Source organism: Tachyglossus aculeatus, assembly GCF_015852505.1.
Source record: "Tachyglossus aculeatus isolate mTacAcu1 chromosome 12 unlocalized genomic scaffold, mTacAcu1.pri SUPER_6_unloc_1, whole genome shotgun sequence".
Taxonomy (NCBI): Eukaryota; Metazoa; Chordata; class Mammalia; order Monotremata; family Tachyglossidae; genus Tachyglossus; species Tachyglossus aculeatus.
The window spans coordinates 1891181-1905793 of record NW_024044828.1 but is presented as its reverse complement, the minus strand read 5'-3'; the positions used below and the strand labels follow the sequence as shown (position 1 = coordinate 1905793).

General features: G+C 61.0%; 1 protein-coding gene across 2 annotated transcripts in view; it reads right to left on the bottom strand.

Annotated features, from left to right (window-relative positions):
- The window catches only part of COG5 (component of oligomeric golgi complex 5), a 303390-nt gene that overhangs the window by 17482 nt on the left and 271295 nt on the right, over positions 1 to 14613 (bottom strand). For both annotated transcript variants that reach the window (XM_038741032.1, XM_038741033.1), the window contains one exon: positions 11707 to 11817. In XM_038741032.1, coding sequence (XP_038596960.1) covers positions 11707 to 11817 — 111 coding nt within the window. The remainder of the gene's footprint in view (positions 1 to 11706; positions 11818 to 14613) is intronic.

Below are 14613 nucleotides of genomic sequence, written 5' to 3'. Positions count from 1 at the left end.
GCTGCCTCCCGGCCCAGCTCACTCTTTGCCTCCCGGCCCTGGTCTCTCTGTGCCTCCCATGACCGATTCTCCCTCTACATCCAGGTCCTTGGGTCTCTCTCCGTCCCAGGCCTGGGTGCCCTCTACCTCCAGGCCCTGGTCCCCTTGCCTCCTGGCCCAGGTACCCCTCTGCCTTCCAGTCCAGGTACCCCTCTGCCTCCTGGCCCCGGTTCCCTTCTGCCTTTGGGGCCTGGTCCCTTTGTGCTTCCCGTCACTGTTCTCCCTCTACCTCCAAGCCCTGGTCCTTGTCTTCGTCGCGGCCCTTGGTCCTCTGTACCTGACCGCTCTGGTCTCCCTGCCTCCCAGCCCAGGTACCCCTCTACCTCCTGGCACTGGTCCCCTTGTTTCCCGGTCCGGGTACCCCTCTGCCTCTCGGCCCTGGTTCCCCTATGCCACCTGGCCCTGGTCACCCTCTGCCTTCCTGCCCTGGTCACCCTCTGCCCTCCTGCCCTGGTCACCCTCTGCCTCCCTGCTCTGGTCTCCCCGGCCTCTGGGCCCGAGTCCCCTTCTGACTCCCGGACTAGGTACCCTGCCGCATCCTGGCCCTTTCCCCCCTTCAGCCCCCCGGCACTGCTACCCCGTCTCCCCGCCTAGGTACCCCTCTGCCTGCCAGCCCTGGCTGCCCTGTCTCCAGGCCCAGGTACCCTTCTGCCTCCTGGCCCTGGCCCCCCACCCCCCCGCCACCCTGCGCTGGTCCCTATCTGCCTCCCGGCCCTGGTCTCCTTCTACATCCAGGCCCGTGAGACTCTCCCCATCCCGGCCCTGGGTCAGCTCTTCCTACCAGGCCTGGTCCCCCATCTCCTGGCCTAGGTACCCCTCTGCCTCTCGACCCTCAAGTACCCTTCTGCCTCCTGGCCCTGGTCCGCCTCTGCCACCCTGCACTGGTCCCCCTCTTCCTCCCGACCCTGGTCCCTCTTGCCTCCTGGCCCTAGTCTCCTTCTACCTCCAGGCCCTTGGGTCTCTCTCCTTCCCGGCCCTGGGTCCCCTCTACCAACCGGCCCTGGTCCCCCGGTCTCCCTGCCCAGGTACCCTTCTGCCTCCTGGCCCTGGTCCCCCTCTGACTCCTGGACCTTGTCCCCCTTTGCCTTTCCCACTGGTCCAACTTTACTTTCTGGCCCTGTTCCCCCCCCCACCCCCCTGCCGACCTTCCGGCCCTGGTCCCCTACTCCCTCCGGCCCTGGGTCCAATCTGTCTCCCTGCTTTGGTCCCCATCATCTGCCCGGACCTGGTTGCCCTCTGCCTACCGGCATCGGTGCCCCGGTTACTCCCAGCTCTCGTCGCCTTATATCTCTCGGCCCTGGTCCCCCTGTGTCTCCCGGCACTGGTCCCCTTGTACCTGCCAGCCCTGGTCTCCCTCTTCCTCCAGGCCCCGGCCCCTCTCTCTGCCCCAGCCCTGGATCCCCTCTAACTACCAGGCTAGGTGCCCCCGTCTACAGGCCCAGGTACCCCTCTGCCTCCCAGCCCTGGTCCCCCTCTCCCTCTCTGCCCTTGTCAGCCCTGCTTCTCGGACCTGGTCCCCTTTGCCTCCTGTCCCTGGTCTCCCTCTGCCTCCCGTCCCTGGTCCACCATCTACCGGCCCGGATAACCCTCTGCCTCCTGACCCTGGTCCCCCCTGGCTCCTGCTCCCACTCTGACTCCCTGCCCTCCCTACCCGGCCCGGGCCCTCCTCTACCTCCCGGCCCTGGTCCACCTCTCCTCTCGCAGCTGGTCCGCCCAGCCACCCTGCCTTTGTCCTCTGCCTCCCGTCCCTGGTTCCCCTAAGCCTGCCAGCCCTAGTTCCCCTTTAGTTCCAAGAAGCCAGGGGACAGGGGCAGGGAGGCAGAGGAACCCCTCTGTCTGCTGGCCCTAGTCCCCGCTTCTCGGCCCCGGTCCCTCTTTGCCTTCCGGTCCAGGTACCGCTCTGCCTCCTGGCTTTGATCCCCATTTCCCTCCCGGCCCTGATCCCCCATCTCCCGGCCCAGGGACCCCTCTGCCTCCTGGCCTTGGTCCCCCACTGCCGCCCTGCCGGGGTCACCTTCTGCCTCCAGGCCCTGCGTCCCCTCAACCTTCCGGCCCTGTTCCCCTCGTCTTCTGGCCCAGGTACCCCTCCGCCTTCCCGCCCTGGCCCCCCTATGCTTCCCGGCCCTGGCCGGCCTCTGCCTCTCTGACCTGGTGGGCCCCCGCCTCTCGGCCCTGGTTCCTCTCTGCTTCTCTGCCCTAGTCCCACTGTCTCCCAGCACAGGTACCCCTCTGCCTCCCAACACTGGTCCCCCGCCTACCAGCCCTGGTCCCCCTCTGTCTCCTGGCCATGGTTCCCCTCTGCCTCCATGAACTTGTCTGCCCCCCCACCCCCACCCCGGCTTTGCGGCCCTGGTCCCCCGTCTACCGGCCCGGGTACCCCTCTGCCTCCTGGCCCTGGCCCCTATCTGCCCCTCTGCCCAGGTACCCCTCAGCCTACTGGCCCTGGTCCCCCTCTACCTCCTGGCCCTGGTCCCCCATCTACAAGCCTTGGTACCCCTCTGCCTCCTGGCCATGGTCCCCCCATGATGCCCTGCCCTGGTCCGCCTCTGCCTCCCGGACCTGGGTTCTCCCTACCTCTAGGCCCTGGTCCCCCAGTCTCCCCGCGCAGGTAACCCTCTGCCTCCTGGCCCTGGTCCCCCCTGACACCGCCTCCTGGCCCTGGTTCCCATCTGCCTCCCTGCCCAGGTACCCCTCAGCCTGCTGGCCCTAGTCCCCCTCTACCTCCTGGCCCTGGTCCCCCGTCCACAAGTCTTGGTCCCCCTCTACCTCCCGGACCTGGGTTCCCCCTACATCCAGGCCCTGGTCCCCCAGTCTCCCTGCGCAGGTAACCCTCTGCCTCCTGGCCCTGGTCCCCCATATCCCGGCCCAGGTACCCCTCTGTCTCTTGGCCCTGGTCCACTTCTGCCTCCAGGCCCTGATACCCGTCTGCCTCCGTGCCCTTGTCCCCCACCGATTCTCGGCCCTGGTCCCCCTTTGCCTTCCGACCAAAATACTCCTCTGCCTCCTGGCCCAGGTCCCCCTCTTCCTCCCAGCCCTGGTCCCCCATCTCCCGGCCAAGGTATCCTTCTGCCTCCTGGCCCTTGTCCCCCACTGCCACCCTGCCCTGGTCCCCCTCTGCCTTCTGGCTCCGGGTCCCCTCTACCTCCCGGCCCCAGTTCCCCGCCTCCTGGCCCAGGTACCCTTCTAAATCCTGGCCCGGGTCCCCCTCTGCCTCTGTCCCTGGTTCCCCTGTTCCTGCCAGCCCTAGTTCCCCTTTAGTTCCAAGAAGCGGGGGGACAAGGGCAGGGAGGCAGAGGAACCCCCTATCTCCTGGCCCTGGTCCCCCTCTGCCTCCCTGCCCTTGTCACCCCTGCTTCTCGGCCCTGGTCCCTTTTGTCTCTTGTCCCTGGTACCCCCCCTGCCTCCTGGCCTTGGTCCCCCTCTTCCTCCTCCCGGCCACGGTCCCCCCTCTCCCGGCCCAGGTGGCCCTCTGTCTCCTGGCCCTCGTTCCCCCTGCCACCCTGCCCTGGTCCCCTTCTGCCTCCCATCCCTTGTTCCCCCGTGCCTTCTAGCCCTAGTTCCCCTTTACTTCCAAGAAGCGGGAAGGACAAGGGCAGGGAGGCAGAGGAACACCCCCATCTCCCAGCCCGGGTACCCCTCTGTCGCCTGGCCCTGGTCCCCATCTCCCACCAGGCCCTGGTCCCCCTCTGCCACCCGGTCCTGCTCCCCCTTTGTCTCCTGGCCCTGGTCCCCCACTGCCTCTCGGCCCTGGTCCCCCTTTGCTTCCTGGCCCTGATTTCCTACCTCCAGGCCCTTGGGTCTCTCTCCGTTCTGATCCTGGGTCCTCTCTACCTTCCAGCCCAGGTTCCCCTGTCTCCAGACCCAGGTACCCCTCTGCCTCCTGGCCCTGGTCTCCCTCTACCTCTAGGCCCTGGTACCTCTGTGCCTCCAGGCCCTGGTCCCTCTCTCTGTCCCAGCCCTGGGTTTGCTGTACCTCCCAGCCCTTATCCTCGGCTTTTCCGACGCAGGAACCCCTCTGCCTCCCGGCCCTGGTCCTCCTCTGCCTCCCGGCACTGGTCTCCTTCTACCGGCCCACGGACCCTTCTGCCTCCCTGCCCTGGTCCCCCTGCCTCCCAGCCCAGGTACCTCTCTGCCTTCCTGCCCTAGTCCTCCCCGCTTCTCCACCCTGGTGCCCCTTTGCCTCCCGGCCCAGGTACCCCTCTGCCTCCTGGCCATGGTCCCCCCTGCCACCATGCCCTGGTCCCCTTCTGCCTCCCAGACCTGGCCCCTCTGTGCCTCCTGGTAACCCAGGGCCTCCCGGCCTTGGTTTCCCTCTACCTCCAGGCCCTTGGGCGAGTCTTCGTCCGGGACCTGGGTCTCTTCTACCTCCCGGCCCTGGTCCCCCTGTCTCCCGGCCTAGGTACACCTCCTCCTCCTGGCCCTGGGCCCCCCTCTGCCAACCCACCCTGGTGCCCATCTGCCTCCCGGCCTTGATCTCCCTCTGTTTCTCGGTCCTGGTCTCCCTGCTCCCAGCCTAGATACCCCTCTTCCTCCTGGCCCTGGTCCCCCTTTGCCAACCGCCCTGGTCCCCATAATAATAATAATAATGATGGCATTTATTAAGCGCTCATTATGTGCAAAGTACTGTACTAAGCGCTGGGGATGTTACAAGTTGATCAGTTTGTCCCATGGTGTGTGTGTGTGTGTGGGGGGGGGGGTCACAGTCTTAATCCCCATTTTACAGATGCGGTAACTGAGGCCCAGAGATGTGAAGTGACTTCCCCAAAGTCACACTGCTGACAATTGGTGGAGCCAGGATTTAAACCCATGACCTCTGACTCCAAAGCCCGAGTTCTTTCCACTGTGCCACGCTGCTTCTCTCATCTGCCTCCCGGCCCTGGTCCCCCTCTGCCTCTCGGCTCTGGTACGCCTGTCTCCCGGCCCAGGTAACTCTCTGCCTCCCATTCCCGGTCCCTCTCTGCCTCCAGGCCCTGGTTCCCCTCGGCCTCTCGGCCCTAGTCCCCTTTGGCCTCCCTGCCCTTGTCTCCCTCACTTCTCCACTCTGGTCCCCCTTTGCCTCCCAGTCCAGGTACCCCTCTGTCTCCCAGCACTGGTCAGCCTCTGCGTCTATGACCTGGTCGCCCCCTGCCTCTCGGGCCTGGTCCCCCTCTGCTTCTCAGCCCTGGTCCTCCTGTCTCCAGGCCCCAGGTCTCCTCTAACTCCCAGCCCTGGTCCCCATCTGCGTCCCGGCCCTGGTGCCCCTGTCTCCCGACCAAGGTACCCCTCTGCCTGACGGACCTGGTTCCCCTCGGCCTCCCTGCCCTTGTGGCCCCTGCTTCTCCGCCCTGGTCCCCCTCTGCCTCCCTGCCCTTGTCCCCCCAGCTTCTTGGCTCTGGTCCCCCTTTGCCTCCCAGCCCAGGTCCCCTCTGCCTCCCAGCCCAGGTCCCCATCTGCCACCTTGCCTTGGTCCACCCGTGCCTCTCGTCCCTGTTCCCCCTCTGCCTTTCGGCCTTAGTTCCCCTTTATGTCCGAGAAGCGTGGGGACATGTGTAGGGAAGCGGAGGTACCGCTCTGCCTATGGGCCTGGGTCCCCGTTTCCCGGCCCTAGTCCCCCTCTGCCTCCTGGCCCTGGCTCCCCTGCACCTGCCAGCACTGGTCTCCCTCTACCTCCAGGCCCTGGGTCCCCTCTACCAAGGGCCTCTGCCTCGTGGCCCTGGTCCCCCTCTGCTTCCCCGCCCTGATCCCACTCTGCCTCCCGGCCCTGGTTCCCCTCTGCCTCCCTGCCCTTGTCCCCCTTTCTCCCAGCCCAGGTACCCCTCTGCCTCCTGGCCCTGGTCCCCCTCTGCAGCCCTGCCCTGGTCACCCTCTGCCTCATGGCCCTGGTCCCTCTGTGCCTCCCGTCCCTTGTCTCCTTCTACCTCCAGGCCCTTGGGGTCTCTCTCCCTCCTGGCCCCGGGTCCCCTCTACCTCCTGGCCCTGGTCCCCGTCTCCTGGCCCAGGGACCCTTCTGCCTCCTGGCCCTGGCCCCCCTCTGCCTATTGGCCCTGGTCCCTCTGCTACTACCGGCTCTGGTCTCCTTCTACCTCTAGGCCCTTGGGTCTCTCTCCATCCCGGCCCTGGTCCCCGCTTCCTCCCGGCCTTGGTCCCCCAGTCTCCTGACCCAGGTCCCCCTCTGCCTCCCTGCCCTAGTCCCCCTGCACCCGTGCCTCGGCCCAGGTACCCCTCTGCCTCTTGGCCCTGGTCCCCCTCTGCCCCCCTGCCCTGGTCCCCAAGGCCTCTCGGCCCTGGTCTCCCTCTGCCTCCGGGCCAAGATACCCCACTGCCTTTTCCACCAGGTCCCCTTCAGCCTCCCAGGCCTGGACCCTGTCTCGCAGCCCAAGTACCCCTCTGCCTCCCGGCCCTGGTCCCCCCCATCTCACGGTCCAGGTACCCCTCTGCCTCCTGGCCGTGGTCCCCCTCAGACTCCCAGCGCTGGTCTCCTTCTACCTCCAGGCCCTTGGGTCTCTCTCTGTCCTGGCCCTGAGTCCCCTCTACCTCCCAGGTCTGGTCCCCCTGCCTAGGGTCCCCTCTGCCTCCTGGCCCTGGTCCACTTGCCCCCCCCCCCCCCCCCCCCCACGTCTTGGCCCTGGTCCCCCTTAGCCTTCTGGCCCAAGTACCCCTCTGTGCCCTGGCTGTTTCCCCTCTGCCTTCCGGCCCAGGTACCCCTCTGCCTCCTGGCCCTGATCCCCCTCTTCTTCCCGTCCCTGGTCCCCCGTATCCCGGCCCAGGTACACCTCTGCCTCCTGGCTCTAGTCCCCCACAGCCCTAGTCCCCCCAGCCTCCCCTGCCCTGGTCCCCCTCTACCTCCCGGCCCTGGGTCCCCTCAACCTCCTGGCCCTAGTGCCCCTGTCCCCTGGCCCAGGTACCCTTCTAAATCCTGGCCCTGGTCCCCCTCTGCATCCCGGCCCTTGTCCCCCTCTGCCTCCCTGCCTTGGTCCCCCCACCTATCATCCCTCTCTGACTTTCAGCTGCAGTTTCCCTGTACTTACGAGAAGTGGGGGTGGGGGGCAGCAAGGGCAGGGAGGCAGAGGTATCCCTGTGCCTGCTGGACCTGATCCCCGTTTCCCAACCCTGGTCCCCCTCTGCCCCCCGGTCCTGGTCCCCCTCTGCCTCCCAACCCTGATCCCCCCCGTCTTCCAGCCCAGGTACCCCTCTGCCTCGTGGTCCTGGTGCCCCTCTACCTCCAGGCCCTGATCCCTCTCTACCTCCGGACACTGGTCCCTTTGAGCCTCCCGGCCCTGGCTTCCCTCTACCTCCAAGTCACTGGGTCTCTCTCCTTCCCGGCCAGGGGTCCCTCTACTTCCGGGCCCAGGTCCCCCTGTTCTACCAAGCCCTGGTCTCCCTTTACCTCCAGGCCCTGGCCCCTCTCTCCATCCCAGCCCTGGGACCCTCTATCTCCCGGCCTAGGTCTCCCTGTCTGCCGGCCCAGGTAGCCCTCTGCCTCCCGGCCCTGGTCCCTCCATGCCTCCCGGCCCTGGTCGGCCTCTGCCTCTCTGACCTGGACACCCCTGGCCTCTCGGCCCTGGTTCCCCTCTGCTTCTCAGCCCCAGTCCCACTGTCTCCTGGCACAACTACCCCTCTGTCTCCCGGCCCAGGTACCCCTCTGCCTCCCGTTTCTGGTCTCCTGTCTAATGCACCTGGTGCCCCTCTGCCACCCAGCCCAGGTCCCCCTTTCTTCCGGCCCACATACCCCTCTGCCTCCTGGCCCTGGTTCCCCTCTACGTCCCGGTGCTGGTCCACCATCTACTGGCCCGGTTACTCCTCTGCCTCCCTGCCCAGGTCACCCCCAGCCTCTCGGTCCTGATCCCCCTCTGCCTCCTGCCCCGTTCGCCCCCTGCCTTACGTCCCTGGTCCCCCTCTGACTTTCAGCCCTGGTTCCCCTTTACATCTGAGAAGCAGGGGGTACAAGGGCAGGGACCCAGTGGTACCACTCTGCCTGCCAGCTTGATCCCCATTTCCCGGCCCTGGTCCCCCTCTGCCTTCCTGCCCTGGTTCCCCTCTGCTTCCCGACCCTGGTCCACCTCTGAATCTCTGACCTGGTCTCCCCCCGCCTCTCGGCCCTGTCTCCCTGCCAGGGACCCTTCTGCCTCCTGGCCCCAGTCCCCTTGTCTACCGGCCCTGGTCCCCCTCTGCCTTCCTGCCCTGGTCCCCCCTGCTTCCCGACAATGGTCCACCTCTGAATCTGTGACCTGGTCGCCCCCCGCCTCTCGGCCCTGTCTCCCTGCCAGGGACCCTTCTGCCTCCTGGCCCCAGTCCCCTTGTCTACCGGCCCTGGTCCCTCTTTGCCTCCCTGTCCCGGTCCCCCTCTGCTTCCCAGCCCTGACCGGCCTCTGCCTCTCTGACCTGGTCGTCCCCCCGCCTTTCGGCCCTGGTTCCCCTCTGCTTCTCATCCCTAGGCCCCGTCTTCTGGCCCATGTAACCCTCTGCCTCCCAGCCCCGATCCCCCATCTACCGGCCCTGCTCTCCCTCCGTACCCTGTCCCTGGTCCCCCTCTACCTCCCTGAACTTGTCCCCCATGCTTCTCGGCCCTGGTCCCCCTTTGCCTCCCGGCCCTGGTTCCCGTTTCCAAACCCTGGTCCCCCTCTGCCTCCCGGCCCTGGTCCCTCTCTGACTCCCAAACCTGGTCTCCCATCTCCCGGCCCAGGTACACCTCTGCCTCCTGGCCCTGGTCCTCCTCTACCTCCTGGCCCTGGTCACTTTGAGCCTCCCAGCCATGGCCTCCCTCTACCTCCAGGACAGTGGGTCTCTCTCTGTCCCGGCCATGGGTCCCCTCTACCTCCCGGTCCTGGTCCCCGTCTGGCTCCCTGCCCTGGTGCCCCTCAGATTCCCGGCCCAGGCCGGCCTCTGCCTCTCTGACGTGGTCACGCCCGGCCTCTCGGCCCTGGTTCCCCTCTGCTTCTCAGCCATAGTCCCACTGTCTCCCGGCACAGGTACCCCTCTGCCTCCTGGCCCTGGTCCCCCTCTGCCTGCCGACCCTGGTCCCCCTTCTCCGATGCCAGGTACCCCTCTGCCTCCTAGCTATGATCCCCCTCTGCTTCCCGGCCCCGGTCACCCAAGCGTCCCGACCCTAGTCCCTTGTCTCCTGGCCCAGGGACCCCTTGCCTCCTGGCCCTGGTCCCCCTCTGCAGCCTGCCCTGGTCCTGGGCCTCCCGGCCCCAGTCTCCTTCTACCTCCAGGCCCTTGGGTTTCTCTCTGTGCCAGCCCTGGGTGCCCGCTACCTCCCGGCCTCGGTCCCCTTCTGCCTCGCGGCCCCGGTCCCCCGTCTCCTGGCCCAGGTACCCCGCTGCCTCCTGGCCCTGGTCCCCCTCTGCCACCCTGCCGTGGTCCCCCTCTGCCTCCCGGCCCTGGCCCCTGTGTGACTCCCCGCCCTGCTCTCCTTCTACCTCTACGGCCTTGGGTCTCTCTCTGTTCCGGCCCTGGTCTCCGTCGCCCGGACTAGGTACCCTTCTGCCTCCTGGCCCTGGTCCCCCTCTGTCTCCCCACCTTGTTCCCCCTCTGCCTTCCGGCCCCAGTCCCCCTATGCCACCCTGCCCCTGCCGCCCCCCCTACCCGCTTCTCAGCCCTGGTCCCTCTCTGCTTCCCAGCCCAGGTACCCCTACGTCCCCCTACCTCCCTGCCCTGGTTCCCCTTTCTCCTGGCCCAGGTACCCATCTGGCGCCTGGCCCTGGTCCCACCCTGCCGCCCGGCCCTGGTCCCTCTGTACCTCCTGGCCCTGGTCTCCTTCTACCTCCAGGCCCTTGGGTCTCTCTCCATCCCGGCCCTGGGTCCTCTCTACCTCCCAGCCCAGGTCACCCTGTCTCCTGGCCCAGGTAACCCTCTACTTCCTGGCCGTGATCCTTCCCCTGCCTTCCCACCCTGGTCCCCCTCTGCCGCCCTGTCCTTGTCCCCCGCCTGCCTCCCAGCCTTTGTCCCCTCTGCCTTTCGGCCCAGGTATCCCTGTCTCCCAGCCTAGGTACCCATCTGCTTCCTGGCACTGGTCCCGCTCTGCCTCTAGGCCCTGCCCACCCCCCCCGCCTCCCGGACCTGGTCCCTTTATGTGTCCATGCCCTGGTCTCCCTGTGTCCAGGCCCTCCTGCTTCCCATCCTCCCCGCCTTGCCTCCTTCCCCTCCCCACAGCACCTGTATATATGTTTGTACGTATTTACTATTCTATTTATTTATTTTATTTGTACATATTTATTCTATTTATTTTATTTTGTTAATATGTTTTGTTTTGTTCTCTCTCTCCCCGTTCTAGACTGTGAGCCCATTGTTGGGTAGGGGCCGTCTCTATATGTTGCCGACTTGTACTTCCCAAGCGCTTAGTACAGTGCTCTGCACACTGTATGCGCTCAATAAATACGATTGAATGAATGAATCTACCTGGCCGCCGAATTCTTGCCCACACCCTGCCTCTGGCCTGCAACGTACTTCCTCCTCATATCCAGACAATGACTCTCCCCATTTCAAAGCCTTATCGAAAGGCCCACCTCCTCCGTAGAGGCCTTCCCCGACTAAGCCCTCCTTTCCTCCTCTCCCGCTTCCTTCTGCGTCCTCCTGACTCGCTCCCTTTACTCATCTCCCCTCCCGGCCCCACGGCACTATCTGTAATTTATTTATATTAATGTCCGTCTTCCCCTCTAGACTGTAAGCTCACTGTGGGCAGGGAATCAATCAATCAATCAATCGTATTTATTGAGCGCTTACTGTGTGCAGAGCACTGGACTAAGCGCTTGGGAAGTCCAAGTTGGCCGCATATAGAGACGGTCCCTGCCCAACAGTGGCCTCACAGTCTAGCAGGAGGAGGCAGGGAACAAAACCAAACATATTAACAAAATAAAATAAATAAGAATATGTACAAGTAAAATAAATAGAGTAATAAATGCGTACAAACACATATACATATATACAGGTGCTGCGGGGAGGGGAAGGAGGTAAAGCGGGGGGATGGGGAGATATTGAGCACCTATATATATAATACTATATTATAATTATAATATAATTATATATAATATACAATACATATTATGTTATATATTATAACATATAATCAGATTAATATATCATTATAATATATAATATATTATATGTAATTATAAATCATAATACATCATACATATATATTAATATAATGCAATATACTACATACTATATGATCATATATTATAAAATAATATAATTTATATAATACAATATATGATATATAATATATAATCATATATACAATATATAATATAATTTATATAATATAATTATATATTATAATATATAATTATACATTATAATACAATATATAATTATATAATAATATAATAATATATAATTATACAATATAACATAAAATTATATATTATAATATATAATTATATATCATAATATATAATTATATATTATGATATATAATTACATATTATAATACAATATATAATTATATATTGTAATATAATTTATAATATAATTTATATAATATGCATATAATATATATAAAATATACTGTACTCTGCCAAGGGCTTAGTACAGTGCTTTGCACGCAGCACTCCCCAGATACTAAAGAAAGCACTAATAAATAAAGCAGCGCTAAGTAAGCAGTAAATCAATGGACCGAGCGAACCCAAACCGATCCCACGAAGAGACGGGAAAGGTCAGCCCCGGAGTCGTGGGGAGCCTTACCTTCACGATGGCCTGGTGCCACCGGAACAGCGAGTTGACCACGGCCACGTTGCGCCGCTGGCCTTCGGTCAGGGGGCCGATCACCTGGCTGGCATCTCCCTGAGTGGACAGCTACGATAAAGCAAAGGTTGGGGACGGGGGGGGGGATTAGACGAGGACACGGTGAACTCGGCCCCAAACCCCGTTTCGACACCCTATTCTTGAAAGGAGACAGGAGACAGAGAGCGAGGCAGTGTGTTCCTTCCCACGAGAAGAGAAGCAGTGTGGCTCAGTGGAAAGAGCCCGGGCTTTGGAGTCAGAGGTCATGGGTTCGAATTCCCAGCTCCACCACATGTCAGCTGTGTGACCTTTGGGCAAGTCGCTTAACTTCTCTGAGCCTCAGTTCCTTCGTCTGTAAACTGGGGATTAAGACTGTGAGCCCCCCGTGGGACAACATGATCACCTGGCATTCCCCCCCAGCGCTTAGAACAGTGCTTTGCACATAGTAAGCGCTTAACAAATGCCGTCATCATTATTATTATTATTATTATGAAGAGGCCTCTCGACCACCTGAGCCGGCCTTTCCGCCACCCTTCCCTCTCCCGGCAGCTCCCGGAGCAGCCCGCCCGCCTGGGGGGCTAATGATACCATTTTCCCATTATCCCGCCAGGATGTATACGGAGAGTAGGTGGGAAGCAGGGCACTTCCTGTCGCCCCCCTGCTTGGATTAAAGAGACAGAGCAGTGTGGCTCAGTGGAAAGAGCCCGGGCTTTGGAGTCAGAGGTCAATCAATCAACCAATCAATCAATCGTATTTATTGAGTGCTTACCGTGTGCGGAGCACTGTACTAAGCGCTTGGGAAGTCCAAGTTGGCAACATATAGACAGTCCCTACCCAACAGTGGGCTCACAGTCTAGAAGACAGGTCGTGGGTTCAAATCCCGGCTCCGCCACTTGTCAGCTGGGTGCCTTTGGGCAAGTCACTCCACTTCTCTGGGCCTCAGTTCCCTCATCCGTAAAATGGGGCTGAAGACTGTGAGCCCCGCGTGGGACAACCTGATTACCTTATATCCACCCCTGCGCTTAGAACAGTGCTTGTCACATAGTAAGCGCTTAACAAATACCAACATTATTATTATTATTAAGTAGACCACCTGAAAGTCAAGGCTCAGTTCTACATCCACAGGGACAAACTTCTCTGCCAAATAAGGGAGACAAACAGAGAAGCAATGTGACCTCACGGACAGTCGGTCAGCCAGACAATCACATTTACTGAACGCTTACTGTATGCAGAGGACTGTACTAATCACTTGGGAGAGTACAATACAACAATAAACAGACACATTTCCTGCCCACAACAAGCTTACAGTCTAGACGGGCATTAATATAAAAACATAAATGACGGATATGTACATAAGTGCTGAGGGGCTGAGAGGGGGGTTGAATAAAGGGAGCCAGTCAGGGCAGTGCGGAAGGGCGCTGAAGAAAAGGAAAAGAGGGCCTTTGGATGGAGAGGAAAAGGGCGATTTTAGTGATGTGAAGGTGTAACCGACAGGATTTAGTGATGGATGGAATGAGAAGAGTCAAGGATAACACCCAGGTTAGCGGCTTGTGAGACGGGAAGGATGGTGGTGCCGTCTACAGGGACCGAAAAGTCTGGGAGAGGACAGGGTTCATGTGGGAAGATAAGGAGTTCTGTTTCCGACATGTTAAATTGGAGGTGATGGGAGGACAGCCAAGTAGAGACGTCTTGAAAGCAGGAGGAAACGTGAGACTGCAGAGAGGGAGACAGGAGATGTTGATTTGGGGATCATCCACATAGAGATGGCAGTTGAAACCATGGGAGCGAATGAGTTCTCCAAGGGAACGGGTGTAGATGGAGACGAGAAGGGGTCTCAGAAATCAATCCTGAGGGACCCCCACAGTTAGGAGGTGAGAGGCAGAGAAGGGGCCCGGGAAAGAGACTGGGAATTACGGCCAGAGCGATAAGAGAACCGGGAGAGGACAGTGTAAACGAAGCCGAGGCTGGACAGTGTTTTCCAGGAGGAGACAGTCGACAGTGCTGAAGGCCGCTGAGGGGGCGAGGAGGATGAGGAAACTGTGTGACCTGCCCAAGGTCACACGGCAGACAAGTGGCAGAGTCTCCCTTAAACTTCACAGCTCATTTTCGGGCTTTGCAAATACCGCCCCCGAACAACGCATCCAGGAGGGAAAGGTTCAGTCTCCGCTCAAGGTCAGGTGGGGTAGAGGTGAGCGCGGGGTTTTGGCTGGGACGGTCCGGATCGTAACTCGGGAACGGGAGCAGATGCTCGGCTGAGCTAATCCGGCCTGGGCAGCCAGCCAGGAGGGAAGGGCTCCCAAAGAGAAGCCGATGAGCCCCTTGACCTGGATTCCGTCGGCCGGCCGGCACCTGGTTGTCGCTACGGACTGGGTGACGGATTGTGAGGGCTGGGCCCGGTTACGGAAGGGGCCCGGAAGCCTTCTTTGGAGCGACACCCACCCAAATCCGGGCAGAGGGATGGGGGTGACACATGGAGTAAGCTCCTTCTGACCAGTAGATTGGGTGGCTATTTGGTGGAGTCCTTTCTCTTTGCCTCCCGACGAGTGAGATGCCACCTGGCCGAAGGTCACACCTCAGGATTAATGGTTCTGGGCCTTCCTTTTTAATGATATTTGTTAACCGCCTATTACATGCCGGGCACTCTTCTAAGATACAAGCTGCTCAGGTTGGATACAGTCCGTGTCACCACCTTAATCCCCATTTTACAGGTGAAGGAACTGAGGCTCGGAGAAGTGAGGTGACTGGCCCAAGGTCCTGCAGCGGACAACGGCAGAGCCGGGATCAGAACCCAGGTGGCTCGGTGGAGAGAGCGCGGGCTTGGGAGTCAGAGGTCGTGGGTTCAAATTCCGCCTCCCCCACAGGTCTGCT